We start from the raw sequence: 16,822 nt of genomic DNA, 5'->3' as shown, positions 1-16,822 counted from the left end.
AATATATATGTGTATATATATATTCTTTTTCATATTATTTTCCATTAGAGGTTATTACAAGATATTGAATATAGCTCCCTGTGCTATATAGTAGGTTCTTGTTGTTTATCTATTTCATACATAGTAGTATCTGTTAATCCCAAATTCCTAATTTATCCCTCCCCCCTTTTCCCCTTTGATAACCATAAATTTGTTTTCTATGTCTGTGAGTCTATTTCTGTTTTGTAAATAAGTTCATTTGTATTATTGTCTAGATTCCACATATAAGTGATATCGTATGATACTTGTCTTTCTCTCTGTCTGACTTACTTCACTTAGTATGATCATCTCTAGGTCTATCCCTGTTGCTGCACATGGCATGATTTCATTCTTTTTTCTGTACTTTAAATGGCAGGGAGGAGTCACTTCATACACTCCTTCCAGCGCATCCTTGGGTCCCAGCTGAAATGTCATTTTCACAGAGAGGCTTTTTCCAGTCACTTAATCTGAAATCGATGTGCCTTTGTTATTCTCCATCTTAGCATTTCTTTCATAGCCTTTACCGTAATTATTCAATCATAAGTTCACTTGTGACCTTACTAGATTGTCTTCCTTACTAGCTTATTAGCTACCTAGAGGCAGGGTGTTTGTACTACTTTTCATTACTGGGTACACATCGCTTAGCACAGTGGCTGGTGCTTAATACGTTTGTTGAAATAGAATTAAATAGCACATATTTCTGTGAAGTCCAGAAATCCATATATAAAACCAATTCGAATATCCAAAATCGTTTTATTTTAAACATTTACCAAATTTAAGTTTTGCTAACTTCTGATACACAGACATGTATATCTACATGACTGTTTATATATGCATATATACATATGTAATTCACATCTATGGTAATACTTTGAGCTTTACCTATGAAATTAATTTCAATTTGGGTCAAATATTTCATCTTTTGCAAGAAACCTAATTTGTTCATGAAAATCTTGAATCCATGGAGGTAAGGAATAGAATCCTGGGTAGGACTGGGATATGGGAGCAGGGTGGTCAGACATGCCACGAGCCCATACAGGGTGCATTGGTGCAGATTAGAAAAAGGAGCCACATCATCTGGGCAGACACGGCCATGCACCAATAAACTCAGCTTGGTGAGTGGAGCAGGCCTTCAGCTCCCATTCCCTGACACAGCTGGATGCCTTGCCCTGGGTACAACCGGCATGTAGGTGGCAGTCCTAGAGGGACGGCTCAGTGATGGTGCAAGCAGAAGATGGTGTTCTGGCCACCCTTGTACAGCTCCATTCCTTGCTAGACTGATTTAATTTGTCTGGAGGAGGTTGGTTGGGTAGGGGTCTTTTCTTCTCACCACTTCTGATGATTTAGCTGAAGGAGATCTCCCCGATTGAAAAAGTCCATTTTTCAGGTTCAAGTGTGCAGATGGCCATGCAGCCTCCAAGTGGGCTTTCATGGTTTAATCTTAGGAAATAGCCCAGTGTTGATTCTTGATTCCTAAAAAGAAATATGCTGTCAATCTGGCTGTAGATGAGCTTTGCAATTTCCCTCTGCAAAAAACGAATTGGAAGTTAGTTCACTTGTATAACACTGCTTAGTGACTATTTGGAAATTCTATCAGTGGCGTTGAAAATAAATGCAGCTAACTCATCAGTGACCCGATTTATGGACTGGCGTGACGAAGAGCAGATGGGATCAGTTCTAGCTCCCATGGATCAAGAAGGAACAAGTCTGTCTCATTTCAGTAATCATTCATAAACTCTATATCTTTAACTTAGGGTCACAGTTTATAACATCTGCATAATTTTTTAAAACCAAAATTAATTTACCTTTAAATGTCCTTAGTCTTTAAGTATGAACCATAAGGAAGGCCTGTTCCAAAACTAAGATGAATTCATCACTTGGGGTGGGAGCTCATAGCACTGAAATAGAATTTTTAAAGGATTTTTTTTATTTTGGAAAAACAACGTAAAACTGGTGTTTGGGAATAAAGCTTTAGATAGTGGAAAGCAACCTAGATTGGGCCCCTGGTTTTTAAACTACCTAATTAGATGAGATTGTACAAGTCATATAATCTCGATGGGATTCACTTATAGGTTTGTTTATTAAATAAGAGTTTAAAGTTTTAAAGTCTTTCTAGCTCTATGATTTTCTTTATATTAAAAAGTCTTCACATCAGTTAGAATGTCAGATAAAGCAGTCTGTGGGATCAGAAGAAGCATTTGCGATCACAAGCATACAGAAGTCTTGTGTATACAACGGCCCCTGGGAGAAATGTTAAGTAAGTCATAGGGGTCCTACAATGAGCTCAGGTCTGGACTGAATATCTCAGCAGATTCTTCTCAGCTATTCTAATCTGTCACCTCTTTTGGGAAAAACCTAGCTCCACTAGTAAATCCAGGCCCAGGAAGAGAAAGGGGCAGAAGCCTTATCTAGCCACTGCGACCACTTTAACAATAAGCAGTTTAATCAGCTATCCACACCCACGGTCACCAACTTTTACATTAGCTTGGTGAAATCTGTGCCTGAAGAGTGAAGCAAATCCAAATATGGTGAATGTTCCTCCATTGCCAAAATGAGAAAACGGCCTTATCTCCTCTTCAGAACCCATCTACCAGAAAGTCAGCTCCCCTGTTAAATACTCAAGTGGGCAGAAAGCACATTTTGTGATGCAACCCCATAGAGACTCCTCTTGATGCCAACTTGCGGGGATCCAATCAATGCCAAGTCACCACTCTTGATAAGGCACAAATCACTTTAGAAACACCTTCTTTGCGCAGACTTTGTCTAGCGGGGGTGGGGGGAGAGATTTAACTTATTTAGGTACCCGGGATACGTAGCGCATCCCGCTCATCGACGCCTGCAAACCCACTACTAATTCTTCGTCCAGAGCTGATGTCTCTGTGTTTACACCCCTGCGGAAATCTCCTCAGGATTTTTTTTTTTCATTTAAAATGAATGCTGAGTCCAAGGCCAGCTTCTTCTCCGTTCCTCCACCTGGGGCAGGGGAACCTGCGTTCCTGCTTTCCCGAGGAGGCACCAGCGGGGCCCGGCTAAGTTCCAGGGCACAGGTGGGGCCCTCGAACGGGGCGTCTGGGGCCAGCCCGCCCAGGACCCAGGCGAGAGCAACCCTTCCAGGAGGCCCCGACACCCCACCTCACGCACACGCGCTTGTGCCACTCCAAGAGCGCGCAGAACTTAGGCAAGGATGGCTACATCTTCTCGGCACAGTCTTCAAACCACCTCCACATACTCAGCGGCTTGCAACATCTGGGCTGTTGCCCCCGTCTCTCAGTCAGACCCCCAGGACGATTTTTAGCGGCTCGAGCTTCACTCTGGAAATCACCGGGGTCTGGGGGAGTCCAAGCGGGCCAGGGGAGGGAAAGCTCCCTCCCGCCAACTCCAGCCCACTCGGCTCATCCTCCCTCCCGGGAGAGGCGCGGACAGGGACCGGGGCAGGGGAGGCCCTGGAAGGGTCCCCTCCCCTCTCGCCTCCCACAGCCCTCTCTTACTCACTTTCTCTCGGCGCCTCAGCGCGGCCGCCTCACGCCCGGGGTCGCACGGAGGGGCTGCGCGAGGAGCGAGGAGCGGGCGGGGAGCCACCGGGCCGCGCCCCAGTCCTAGGCGGGCCGGCCGGGGGTACCAGGGCCGTGCACGCCCCCACCCGGACGGCGCAGCCAAGCGGGCGCGCGGCGTCCCGCGCCCTCCAGGCTGGCTCCGAGGACTCCGCCGGGCCCTCCCCCTCCGCCCGCCGCCACGGCCCGCGGCCCCTCCCCACCGCACCCCGGAGGCCGCCGGGGCCAACCCCTCCCCTCCCCCCAACCCGGGCGGGGGCGCGCGAGCAGCGGTGACGTCAAGGGGCGCGCGGTGGCAGCACCTCCCCGCGCGCTAGTTAAAAAGAAGAAGAAAAGAGGGAACGAAACATGAGAGGCTGTGTGAGAAGCTGCAGCCGCCGGCAGAGGAGACCTCAGCATCATCTAGAGCCCAGCGCTGGCCCTGCCTCCGCCTGCCCCGCCGCCGCCGCCGCCGCCGTTTCTGTTCCTGCTACTACTGTCTCACCTAAACAACCCCCGTTACACGGACAAGTGAACCTCTGTGGCCGTCTTCTCCTCCTCTTCTACCTCCTCCTCTTCCAACTCCTTCCCCTCTTCCCACTCCTCAGCCGCAGCAGAAAGCCCCCCACCCAACTGACACTGGCACCACCGCAAACGGTGTCAACCGCACTTTATCTCGGTCCTCGGGCTCCCCTGAGGCATTGGGCCCATCGCCTCGTCTTTTATTTTTTGCAAAGTTGCATCGCTCTACATCTTCTCGCCCCCGCCACCTCTCTCTGCCTCTCGAGTGTCCTGCCGCCCCGCAGCCTCCTCCTGGAGCTGCGCCCTAGTGCCCCTGCTGGGCAGTGGCCTTACCCCCCCTTCCTCCCGCGCCCAGCCCCTGCCGCGCGGGGCAGGCGATGCTGAAGATGCTCTCTTTTAAGCTGCTGCTGTTAGCCGTGGCTCTGGGCTTCTTTGAAGGAGATGCTAAGTTTGGGGAAAGAAGCGAAGGGAGCGGAGCGAGGAGGAGAAGGTGCCTGAATGGGAACCCTCCGAAGCGCCTGAAAAGGAGAGATAGGCGGATGATGTCCCAGCTGGAGCTGCTGAGTGGGGGAGAGATGCTGTGCGGTGGCTTCTACCCTCGGCTGTCCTGCTGTCTGCGGAGTGACAGCCCCGGGCTGGGGCGCCTGGATAGCAAGGTAGGCACGCACCCGCCTCGCAGCTGCGAGATTGGCATACTGGCTGGGTGGGGTGCCTTGTGGCTCCGGCAGTGCTGGTGACTGGAAGAGGGGCGAAACTTCTCTGGGGAGTTCTTTTCGATAACTTTTCTAAAGCGCTAGCGTGATTCGTTTGTGTGTTCCTCTGGGGTGCGCAGATACCTCTCCCGCCCCCAAGAGTCTCCGGTCGGGATGCTGTGCAAAACTGCCTGTCTCAGAAAAGAGAAGCTTCTGTGGTACCCGCATTCTGGGCTGGGTAAATATTTTATAAGAATCGCGATTAACAGTGTGTTTTGGATCGAATCGGGCATTGGTTGCGGTAAAACTGTAAATGAAGGTGGCTGTGGTTTCTGGTTTATTTTTCTAGGGTAAAAAGATTTGTGCAGTTTCTCCACGTGCTCGGTTAGAGAGAGGATTGAATCGTAAAGGATGTTGAAGCACGGTTGGTTTATGATCCCCAGCCCCGTCAGAGGGGGGGTGTCTTGCATTACAATAGTTAAACAGCGAAAAGGAACTCCTGGTATTCCAGTTTAGAACCCAAAAATTGGCGAAAGATTTTGCTGGGGCATGTTTATCACGTAAAACCGAGGCGATTCTCCTGTCACGTTTTGTAACATTATAAATTCGGGTTTTCAGTAGTAGTTAGTTGTCTAGGAAGATCTTCTCCAGAAACTTGTTTTAGGGGTAATGGCATTTACATTTTCCCGATGTTAATAAGTTTAAACAAATATGAAAATAGTTTTGGTTGGGTGTAAAGACACGCTTATATTTGAGTTTGCAACATTTTTCTTGCCCTGGGTTGCAGTAATGTGTGCTCTCTACTGCATTCCAAGGAAAGACTCCGGGGATCAGTCATTAACAATCCCTGCGCGTGAAATAAACAATCAGGTGTCTTTGCCCCCCACCCTTCCCCCATTTTAGGTTTAATTAAGAATTCCTCTGTTACAACACTGCAGTTGTCAAGGTCTGAGAGACTCTTGGAAAACTTCTGCTTCAGTCTTGCTGGCCCAGGCATTAAAAAAAAAAAAAAAAAAAAAACCCAGGCTGAATCTAATTTTTATGCTCAGTTCACGGTAGATTTCACTCTATTCTCATGTAAACAGCTCCTACGAATCAACATATGTGTCTGGGTGGTATCTCTCACTTTGTTTTGTAACAAAAAGCCATATTGCATCATTTAATTTGCTCAAGTCATGCAAATAGGAAAAAATCAATAGGACAAAAAGGGGTCGACTTACCCTCTTCCCCACTAAACTGCTGCCCACACACAGAGTCCTGTTGCTTATGGCAAAAGAATAACAACAACACCATTGTGTTTGTTAGTTGGTTCACTAATGGGTGAAACTAGAGAACATCATTCTCTTTCAGTCCCCAGCTCTGTCCAAATGTTCATGCCTTTTGAGGGAGCATTTGTCCAACTCCCTCTATTCCCAGCTGAGTGAGAACTGTCTTGCTGCAGGTTTTCAGCTGTAACTCTCTCTTTATTCTTACCACATGCAGCAGTAGTCTGAGATTCAGGGAACAGATATTCCCGCATTTTGTTCCAAACAATGTCATTAAGCTCCTGTGTTGTAATTGAATTAAAGTACAAAATCGCTACATTCACATCAGCTCCAGGGTTTTTACCAGGAGCCGGACAGAACCAGGAAATTGAGAGAAAGGATTCGAAATATTTGGCATTAAGCCTCCCCGTGTGCAATATACGCTATGAGTGTACCAATGATCCGCAGACCCCTGCAATACTGAACTCTTCCAGGTACAGGAGGAGTGAAAACTTTTTCTTAACTAAATGTAGTGGGGAGCTGGGTGGGGGGGCGCTGAGACTGAGGGGAGTTATAACCCTTAAGATAAATTATATAAATTTTTTTAAAAAAATCATTCTTTAGGAATCATTCTGCCACGTTAGCTATCCACATTCCTTTCTGTTTTATGTGCTTCCAATCTCCAACAAACCCCTACTCATTTGGAAAATGTGTCTGAATTAAATTTGGTACACTAGACTTTGCTGGTTCCATTACGAGTGGTTTATAAACCAACAATACTCAAATTGTTCCAATCAGGGATTTGATATAGTTATGCATATGCATTCTTGACCCATGTTAGTTCTCAAGTTTTAATAGTTTTTAAAACATGTTATTTTACAATAAACTTCAGTGTTTCCCTTTTTTCCCCCTAAGCCTTCCTGGCTTATAATATATGTTAGGGTCTTATTTCATAATGTGTGTGCAGGAGAGATGATGGCTATTTGAAAGGGCCCTTTTTTTGTTCATGAAAAAAGAAAATTTCCCCAGAAAGGTTTCTGCAACTTTTCAAGAAACTACAGGAGTAGCTTTTTCCTAAGTGAAGAAACTTCACAGACAAATAGATAGTAGCAAACTGGGTAGAATATTGATCATGCTTAGCTGTGCGATTAAGTCCAGTTTCCAGGCTAACCCATTTTCTTTAATATGTAATGAACTATTGAATGTGATTGAGTTCAATTCTTTAGCCATGGTATTATTCTTCTAAGTTATTCTATATTTTCATTTCTTTTTATATTTTAATAGTTTTTTGTACTGTAACGAGATGGTTAACTACTGTTACAAATAAGTACTGCTAATATCTAGCAAGTTATATTGTCTTAGCAATATTTTTGCAGCTCCTAAATACAAGATGCTAAAAGGATCTAATTCCCATTAGCCAAATTGAATCTGCAACCAACTGAAATACCCCCATTTCTAAAACTTAACTTGTAGCCACACAGGCATAGAAGCTCTCTCTACCTTGGGTGGTTTCACAGCCAAAGCTGTCAAGGAATGGGTGAAAAGTAATTGTTTTCAAGTGTGCCCTTTTACAATCATTTGTTTGCTCTGGCTCTTTCAGGGACAAAGGCTATTGTTGAACACATCCAACTAAACAAATAACTCATCCTGGGGTCCCTTTAACAGCTGCCTTAGTACAATGATCTATTTACATATTAGCCTAAAATTGAAACTGAACTCTTTAATGACATAATCCAGCACTACAGTCCAGAGACGCATGTGTTCTACCCAACAGCTGAACAACCTTGTAGGCATATGAGTTTTAGAAATAACTTTTTGTGTACCAAGTGATCTTAAGGCGTCATCTTAATATACTGTCCTGTATTTTCTCCTTTTGTCCCCTCATCGAACCCATGTGGGTGCCTTTTTATCCTCTCTCTTTAGTTACTTGATAAATAAAGAGAAATACAGAAGGTCTCTGTCACCCATTTTACTGTTTGTTGATAAACTGTAGTTGTAGGCCACGCTTCACTGTGTATTCCAGGATTTATCTTACCTTCCTTGTATGGGTTTTACTTTCATGTGGCTGAAGATTAGAGGATGACCTGCCAGATGTTATAAATTAGTCAGCAACAGCCACAATCATTACTAGGCACACTGTAATAATGATTCGAAGTTTTACATGATTTCCAAAGTATATTTAGTTTAAACTGCTATAATTTGATGGTTTCGTATATGGCTTTTAAAAATTGAAACAGGATATTAGCTTAAATTTCTTCTTAAGATTGATGACATTGTCAGACATAAAGTAAAGGACCTGTATAGACACAGACACTTAGGCAAAAAAGAAGAAAAAAATACCCTACCCACAGCAGCACTCATCTGTCTAAAACAGCGCTGCAGCTTGGGCTGAGTCAGTTTAATTGACTTCAGTAAGACTATTGGTTCATTGAAACCAAAGCCAGAATGATGGCTCTATCTATCTTCAAATAGGTATTTACACTGCAGACCTCACACAGAGCAAAATGTTACCATCCTGCTGGGTTGGAACAGCATGAAACTTTACAAAGAATAATATTATACTTGATTTCAGATAATTTATTGAATCCTATTTCTGCACTTTTGATGAGAGATCTTGTGGCCAGGACACATTCCAAAAATTGTAAAAGACAAAATTCTTGAGGCCCTAAAATCAAGCTCTTCCTGGATAGCAGCTGGGAGAGTATATGGGGATCATTTTGTTTCAGCTATAAAAAAATCGAAGCATGCATGTTCTCCATAAAACCAAAGGTAATTACATTCCAGTTTTTCCGCCAGCAAAAGCGGTGGCTTCAGCATCCTGCAGTTGTTTTGTTCTTAGTGGACTGCCGTATGATAAACAAACAGAACAAAGTTGAACAGTATTAATATTGAATAGATCTGGTGAGGTCTGCCAGAGTATGGACAACAAAAGACATTTAAAACATTCTTGGAATGCAAATTCTAAGTGTCTGGTGTATGTTTCCCCTTAGAAAACTTTAACCATTTAAGCTATTGTCATTTAAATAAATTGGTAAAAATCAAAATGCAAACATAATTGTGATTAATAATAACTTTTCTGAATATTGTAGATAGTTACGACTCATCATATTTATACACATATTTTTTTTTTTCCAAAACAGGGTAGCTTCTATTGGACATTTAAAATTTCAGCATGCCTTGTATTCAACAATTTTTTTTAGTTGCTTTGCTCTTTCAGGTCCAAATTTTGTGATCACTTAGAATATCTTTATCCTAAAAAATAGAAGCCATGTGCTTCACTCAATTTACTCAAAATAGAATCTCAACTTAAGAATGAAATATTTGCTTTAAGCAGTGATCTATAGAGCTTAAAATGTTAATTTCAGTTCATAGTTCTAAAGAAATAATTAAGTATAAACATAGTTATATAAACCGGGAAAACATAAAATTCAGTCCCATGATGGTGTTTTTTAATACCATATGGTGTTTTTTAATATGAAAAATCAATGCTTAATTTAGACAGCACTGCATTTCACATCTCAAATATTGTGCTGATATTTATATTTATTAGAGGACGTCCTGAAGTCAGTTTTTTAAAGTTAGTACTAGACACTGAAACCGATTTTATCTGCAAAGTACTAATCTCAATGAATCAATAACTCTCAAATTAGTCTTATTGATATAAAAGACATAATAATGCTGTATAAACAAAGATAAAAGTATGCCCTTTTTCACTGAAACTCACTAAATACAATACAAAATCACTTTTATTAAACTCTTGTGTTTTTCGTGCATATAACATACCTGAGGAACTAGTTAGAACATTTTTCCTGGCTAAAATACAATGAATAATAAAAATTGGTCTTAAACCTGTTTGACGCAGCTTCAGGTATTATTTTTATAGAACATGAAATGGCGATATTTCCGCCCCCCCCCTTTAGAAAACTTTCCCTATGCAATCTGTGTATTGAAAATTAATTAAAATGAGAACAATGTAATTCAAGTAATATCTTTGAGAATGTCGTTAGGAATTTCAGGAGTGAAATAGATTTTTACCCAAGACACAAATAAGCCATGTCTTAAAAGTTGCTTTACATACAGTGGGATAAAGGTATTTGGAGTTTTAAAGTTAAATTATCAGTCAGTGTATACTTTGAGGCAGAGTAAGAAAAAGGGTTAAAATATATAATTGTCATTTAATTTTTCACACCTGAAGGACAGATAAACAGACTTGGATTTGCAAGAGTAAGAAGCATGTCTGTGCATCCCTACCCTTTGCCCTCCCATCCCAACCCAAGAGACTGCACTTGTGTCCTTATAAAGGCATACTGTATTGTGACTTGGTGATTCTTTGCAGACAACAGCTAAATGACACTTTTCTCTTTCCATGATGACCGAAAAACATAACTAAACCTAACTTCACGGAACTAAAAAGAAGTTTGTTTCTGATTTATGGCTTTCAGATGTTTTCTGTTACCAACAACACAGAATGCGGGAAGTTACTGGAGGAAATCAAATGTGCACTTTGCTCTCCACATTCTCAGAGCCTGTTCTACTCACCTGAGACAGAATCCTTGGAAAGAGACCTGGCACTTCCCCTGCTGTGCAAAGACTATTGCAAAGAATTCTTTTATACTTGCCGAGGCCATGTTCCAGGTAAAAAAAAAAGATACATTAAATCAACTACTGCGGAATAGCTTCCCAAGATACCTGTTCCTAAATGCTTGCTTAGGAGAGTGTAAAATGTATCTGCCTTTCACAGTATCTATTTTTACCTCATAATTAACTGTTCCAAACTTGGAACCTTTTACTGCTGCTCAAATTGCTGCTGTCATTTCAGCCTACAAACAATACATTGTTTTGTTGAAGTGTTTAACATTTCTTGTTAAATGGATAATACAGTTGGTAATCTTTACACAGCTGGATTATCAGCACAAATCTCTTGTTGGTGTCTTTAGTCATCAGCGTTGATATCAAGACAGCTTCCCCTTCTACACAGCTGATACATAAGTGCAGATTATACACTGACTTTTAAGGTATTTCCTTAAATAAAATATAATTCAAAAGGCCCCAAAAAGTAACACCTTACAAATCATTTTCATATATAATGACTAATTTGCTTCTCATAAACCCTGTGAGGTAGATAGGAAAGGTCTGGTCATTTCCATTTGACAGATGAGGAAAACTGAGCCTCAGGAGAAGTTAAATGCCGTTACCAAACTTGTACTATGAGAAAGTGATAGGCTAAAAGAAGTTCAAGTTCTTATGCTTATAATGTCCCAGATATACCTGGTCACTATCGTCTTTTGGACCCTAATAAACATATAGGCTCTTGGGCATTGATTACTTTTACCATCAGAAGCTTGTAAACCTTGGTGGTTGTTGCTTTAGGTTGGAAGAATCAACACAGAGGTAGAAACGAATTTAACGAGTCCGATTCTGTTTAGTTAGGCAGTGTCACCCACAAACAAATCTACTGAAACTAACAGTTTATAAAACTCAATGGCACTGAAGGACAAGGCAAGCTTTAAGAACTGTAGGATGCACTTGGAGAATTTTTTTTAACTGCTATGGACATTTTACTTTTTTCTCTGACCCAGAAAAGTGTAGATTTTTGTATTTTTTATAGAGCTCTCCTAATAGCCTAAGAAAACATTTTGACTAGGGTTGCTTGCTTCCTTTGGTGTACCATAACAAGTATCTAAACCCATTCAATGTGAAAATATTATTATTGTTTTTTTTTAACTACAGCCATGTTTCTAAGGCTTTCCTTAAACCAGCTGTTTCTTTCTCTTTATCACATTCCCCAAAGCAAAGTAGAATAGGTCACGGTTGCCTAGATGGCCTGCCGAGAAGCGATAACAGATTAGGTCCCATAAAGTTTTGCTGCAAATTTCCAGTCTGCAAGGTTTGCCTTTACCACTATAACTTGAAAATGGTATTGACAGTGGGCATTTTTATCTACCTTTATCTACTTGTGATAAATACCACTAGGCTGGATTTAGAGACTCATCTGTGGGGTGCTTCCTATATTTGAAGGTATTTTAGCTTCCAGAACAAACAACAAAAAGCAATATCCAATGAAAGAGAGAACACAGCAAACAACTCAGGAGCCAGAGCTGCAAGCACCTCACTCCCCAGATCAACATATGTGGTGACGAATGACAAATTTATTTTTCTACAAAGTTTGTATATATGTAAAACTGCTGAAGTGCATCAAGATGTCAAGTGCTTTTGGTGGCCACCCAGGCTGCCTTGAAAGATAACCAGATGAAAGCTCCACTCCAGTGGTGGGTGGAGCAGCAAGGCTACTTTTCAGGGCCAGGCCAGCAGGCTTTAGCAACGAGCAGAGGCGGCTTCCTCTGCATCCATCAAATGCTAATAATTGCTCTAAATACTTGTCCCAAAAGTGAGCTGTAATAACACACTCTTTGTGTTACTTAGGTTGATCAGATTGTTAGCCAGACTGATCCTTGGCACGTAGGTTACCATTCCCTAAAGTACGATGAATCAGATGATAATCCTCCCCTCGGCCCTGGCCCCCAGCACAGAAGGCTCTTTAGAATTCTAGAACACTCGTTTTTCAGAAATTGCTCAAAATTTGTAATAATTTCACCTTCTTAAGTCTATTTAATGACATGGATTGATTTTCTCCGAAGTTTGAAATTGTGAAAAACAGCTACTTTGTGATTCTTCTATTTTTTTTTTTTTTTTTTACTATCCTCATTGTTAGCCTCATCTTTCTGCAAATCAAAAACATGAAGAGGAAGGGACCTTAAGGGTTGTAGTTTGCTAAGAGAAGGGAACTGCTGAAAGGGGTTGAAAGAGTGAAAATAATTCTAGACACATCTTCATTTCTTCCCCCACTGCTCAATACGTAAAGAATTAAACACATAAACGGTCTATCCCTTTGCTTCAGCCTCTTGGCTTTAAGAAAGTGCCACTCACTTTGGGATACACGTATACCTGAAAGACAGCTACTCTCTAGAAACTTTAATTCAGAAACATTCATGGTCTGCTTATTTCCACAAAAATGAAAAAAGGAAGTTAAAAATCACTACAGTGAGGGTAACTAGAGTTTTATTAATCATAATATTCTCCTGTTGTGACTTTACTTAGGGAGATAAACTCTTAAAACTTCTAAAAAAAAATACCCAAATTTCATTAAAAAAAAAACCCACAGGAACTGTTTTCTCAATACCATGGGTCTCGTCTTTTGCCTGAATTATGATGAACAGAGGAGATGCTTTACTGTTCACTAAATGATGGCCTAATAAATACCCTCTGTGGAAAGGATAGGAAAGGACATCTCTGGGCCTTGCTTCTCCCTTTATACGTGTTATCATAGTGATTTTTATCACTCTTGGACCATCATATCTCAGCTGTAGGTTATGGTAGTGTGAACTATCTGTCTGTACACAATTAGTTCAATTGGTTTAATCCCATTGCTAAAGAGGCCAAGGTCAAGAATTTGATTCCACTGAGTTTCTCGAGTCCACAGCCACTCCTGACCCAGTCAGATATCTTACACGTGTGTCTCATTAGTTCCCAAGAGAACAAACCAGAGCAGATACATGAATACACCAAAGTCTACTCCCTCTGCTAGAAAATGCTCTCTAGTGCAAGCCTTACAGATGGTAGGGTTTTTTCATTTTTTCTTTATCATGATGAACAGCATATATAATGAGGAAAAAATAACTTTTCTGTAGCATACATGCTCAGAGAAAAGCTAGAGCTTAGAAAACTGCACAGAGAATATTTATTTACATGTCAGTATTTTATAGGGTGCTTTGTGGTATAGGAGGACTGGGTTAATGATCCAGGAGAAGAGTTACAGTTCCAAAACATTTGATAAATTATCAGGAGTTATAAAAAAATTACAGCTGCTGGAATCATCCGTGTACTTCCATTGTTAGTGGACTTCATCATATTATGGTGATCCAGGGTGAGCTGCACACCTTCAGTAAAATGCTCTTCAGTGTTTCCTTCCAAACAGAAGGGTACCATTCGGTAAATTATATCCTCCCTGACAATAAATGTTAGCCCTATGTCCTGAAACCAGATCTCTTTTAGTTCTTCACAGGAAAATATATCTTACTCATCCCTGCTTATAAAATCGGGTCATTTAAGGTAAAGTCCTAACAAAAGTATTAGATGTTTCAATTCAAAGTAACATAATTGTCAGAAAAATGCCCGGATTTTTATGTAAAAGTCTTCTGAGTTGGCCCCCTTCTTCCCACTTAGATTGTTCATTTTGTCTCAATACTGTAAATAGCTCGGAATAATTCATTGTTAACATTCTGGTTTTGTTTTGTTTTGTTTTGTTTAATTTGCTAAGAGAGCATAGTATCTCTGGAGCGACAGAGTTTATGAATCTGTACTCATTCATCTTCAGATGTTCCATTTGAAAATGATTTCTCATTTCCTCATGTTTGTCCCCAGCTAATAATTTCTTATAAAATGGAATTAGCCACCGGCATTGTTCATTAATTTCCCCTTAAGATGGTATTGGTTTGCAGACTGTAATGCTGGAAAACAGATATGTTTTTTAAAAGCAAACTCAAAATTTCCTCTGAATTGCACTTTGGAATTTTTCTGTGACCCCTGCAGGCAAATAATCACATTAAAACAAAAGGTCTCCTTCACACATTCAGTTATAAATAGATCCATAGTACGACAGTCTTCCCGCATGCATCAGATTGACATGGAGAACTCCCTGCCTGAAGGTAAATATATATTGATATATAGAGAGAGATATATAGAGATATATATCTACATATCTATATATATTTATATATAAAACACCTAGCCCCCCAAAACTTCTAGCCCCAAACTGTGAAAAGTCTGATTTAGCAACTCAGTTTTCCTTCTCTTCTTTTTACCTCAAACAGAATTATTTCACACTACCGGGCAGTTTTCATCTGATGCTTAGCCATTAAAGAATGGAGGAGAAAAGTTATCTTTTGCAAACAGTGAATTGCTGAAGATGAGTAAAAGCTGTTGCAGCCGTCATTCCTCTCCCCAATTTCTAATCCCTGGATTTTTTCAAAGAAAGATAACCTCCTCCCCAGCTGACAGCCTCCTTGCCTCCTTCCCAGCTGACAGCCTCCTTGCCTCCTCCCCAGCTGACAGCCTCCTTGCCTCCTTATTCTGCCCACCTCCCCCACAACACACACACACACTCCCAAGGACATCTGCTTTTACTTGCCAGTTTCCCAAAGGCAAGATGTTTCCCAGTAGTTGAGTCAGATATTGGCCTTGAAGAGTCTGTCTCAGAAATTTAGGGGTGATCCATTTCACCCAAAAGTTAGGTCAAAATGTATATTATGTTTTAACCATTTGGGACCCGCAGATTCCAAGATTAACTCTAGGTTTGAGGGGACCTAGGTCAAGCTCACAGAAAATCAACTTTTTAGGGTCTTTCATGTTCCATTGATGCGCCTCACTTGGTTGTCCCCAAATCCTTGTTCTTGCAAATCCTTGCAAACTTGCATCCATTATACAACTTCTAAACCTCACCTGGGTTACCAGGTGCCTTTGTTACAAAACTGATTGGGAGTACAATAATCTAATTTGTTAGGTAAAAATCAAGACCTTGAGCATAATTAAAGGTATGAAACCAGAAGCAGGAATTTGGGACATCATATAAAGTCAACTCTGATAGCAACATCATATTTTAATAGCAAAATCATCAGAATATGGAAGTGAATCTGATTAATTAATATGCCCTCCCCCCAATAAAAACCTACCTTATTAATTCAAATTGTAAAAGAAATGTCAAAATTGTTTTTGTAATAGGATCTTCTTTCTTATTCAACTTTTTATTTGATAAAAATTCTTACTATGTAAGAAATGAAAAAAAAGTCTTTCACATCCTTTTAAGTCTACTCTGCAGTTTTGTTTTGGCTTGTTTTAATATTTTTTTCATTGAGGGGTAGTATGTCAGCTATTCTGCTTGAGAATATTGAAAGGATATCTTAAAGAAAATTTTTGTATTATAAAATAATCATTGCCTCCAGTAAGTGAGCAAGAAAAAAGGCACCAACACATTTGAATATAGAGCCTCTGTTACTGGCATCAGTTCATTGCTTGATCATTGCAGGGAGTCAGTCATTTACTGTAGCATATAATGAATGACCTTGGGATAGTAACTAGATTTATTATTTAATCATATTTGAGTGACAATACAATAAGAATTGTAAAATGACCCAAACTGCCTCCCGATGGTCTATCTCTTTCCTGATCGCAATTTGTTCTTCTTAGGAATAGTACCGTGGGGAAAAAAGTGCTGAATAGTAATCAGATGAGCTTGAAAGTACAACATATGGTAACCAGGGAGGCTTGAAAATAGAGTCAATGCAATAACAAGATTAATGCTGTGTTCGTATCAGTTCTGTTTCATAGGAGCCTTTTAAGACATCCAACACAATATCATTTCACTTTTACTGCAATTTTTAAATTTTGGTTAAAAAAGAAATGGAAATCCCAAGCCAAAAAATATGTTCTTCTTACCTTTTGTTTTTTTGTCTATATATTTCCCTAGAATATTCATATAGTTCCTAAAAAATTCTTTACCTATATTTTGTCTTTCAAGTGCTCTGTTTTTACCATGACACTAAATATTTCTAAGGTGTCCTTTTACATTTTTAAAGGTTTCCTTCAAACTACTGCTGATGAGTTTTGCTTTTACTATGCAAGAAAAGATGGTGGCTTGTGCTTCCCAGATTTTCCAAGAAAACAAATCAGAGGACCAGCATCTAACTACTTGGACCAGATGGAAGAATACGACAAAGTGGAAGAGATCAGCAGGTTCATAAAGATAAATGTTCTTTAATCT

General features: G+C 40.6%; 1 protein-coding gene across 1 annotated transcript in view; it reads left to right on the top strand.

The window, feature by feature from the left end:
• Positions 1 to 3,854: 3,854 nt before the first annotated feature.
• Positions 3,855 to 16,822, top strand: part of HHIP (hedgehog interacting protein) — an 88,927-nt gene continuing 75,959 nt past the window's right edge. Inside the window, exons 1-3 of the mRNA XM_022599660.2 lie at positions 3,855 to 4,726; positions 10,449 to 10,641; positions 16,638 to 16,794. Of these exons, the coding sequence (XP_022455368.1) occupies positions 4,448 to 4,726; positions 10,449 to 10,641; positions 16,638 to 16,794 (629 nt within the window). The 5' untranslated portion in view covers positions 3,855 to 4,447. The remainder of the gene's footprint in view (positions 4,727 to 10,448; positions 10,642 to 16,637; positions 16,795 to 16,822) is intronic.

This window comes from Delphinapterus leucas, chromosome 5, assembly GCF_059928025.1.
Source record: "Delphinapterus leucas isolate spDelLeu-1000000601 "Yukka" chromosome 5, BTC_Dleu_Yukka2, whole genome shotgun sequence".
Lineage (NCBI taxonomy): Eukaryota > Metazoa > Chordata > Mammalia > Artiodactyla > Monodontidae > Delphinapterus > Delphinapterus leucas.
This window is presented reverse-complemented; position numbering and strand designations above follow the sequence as displayed.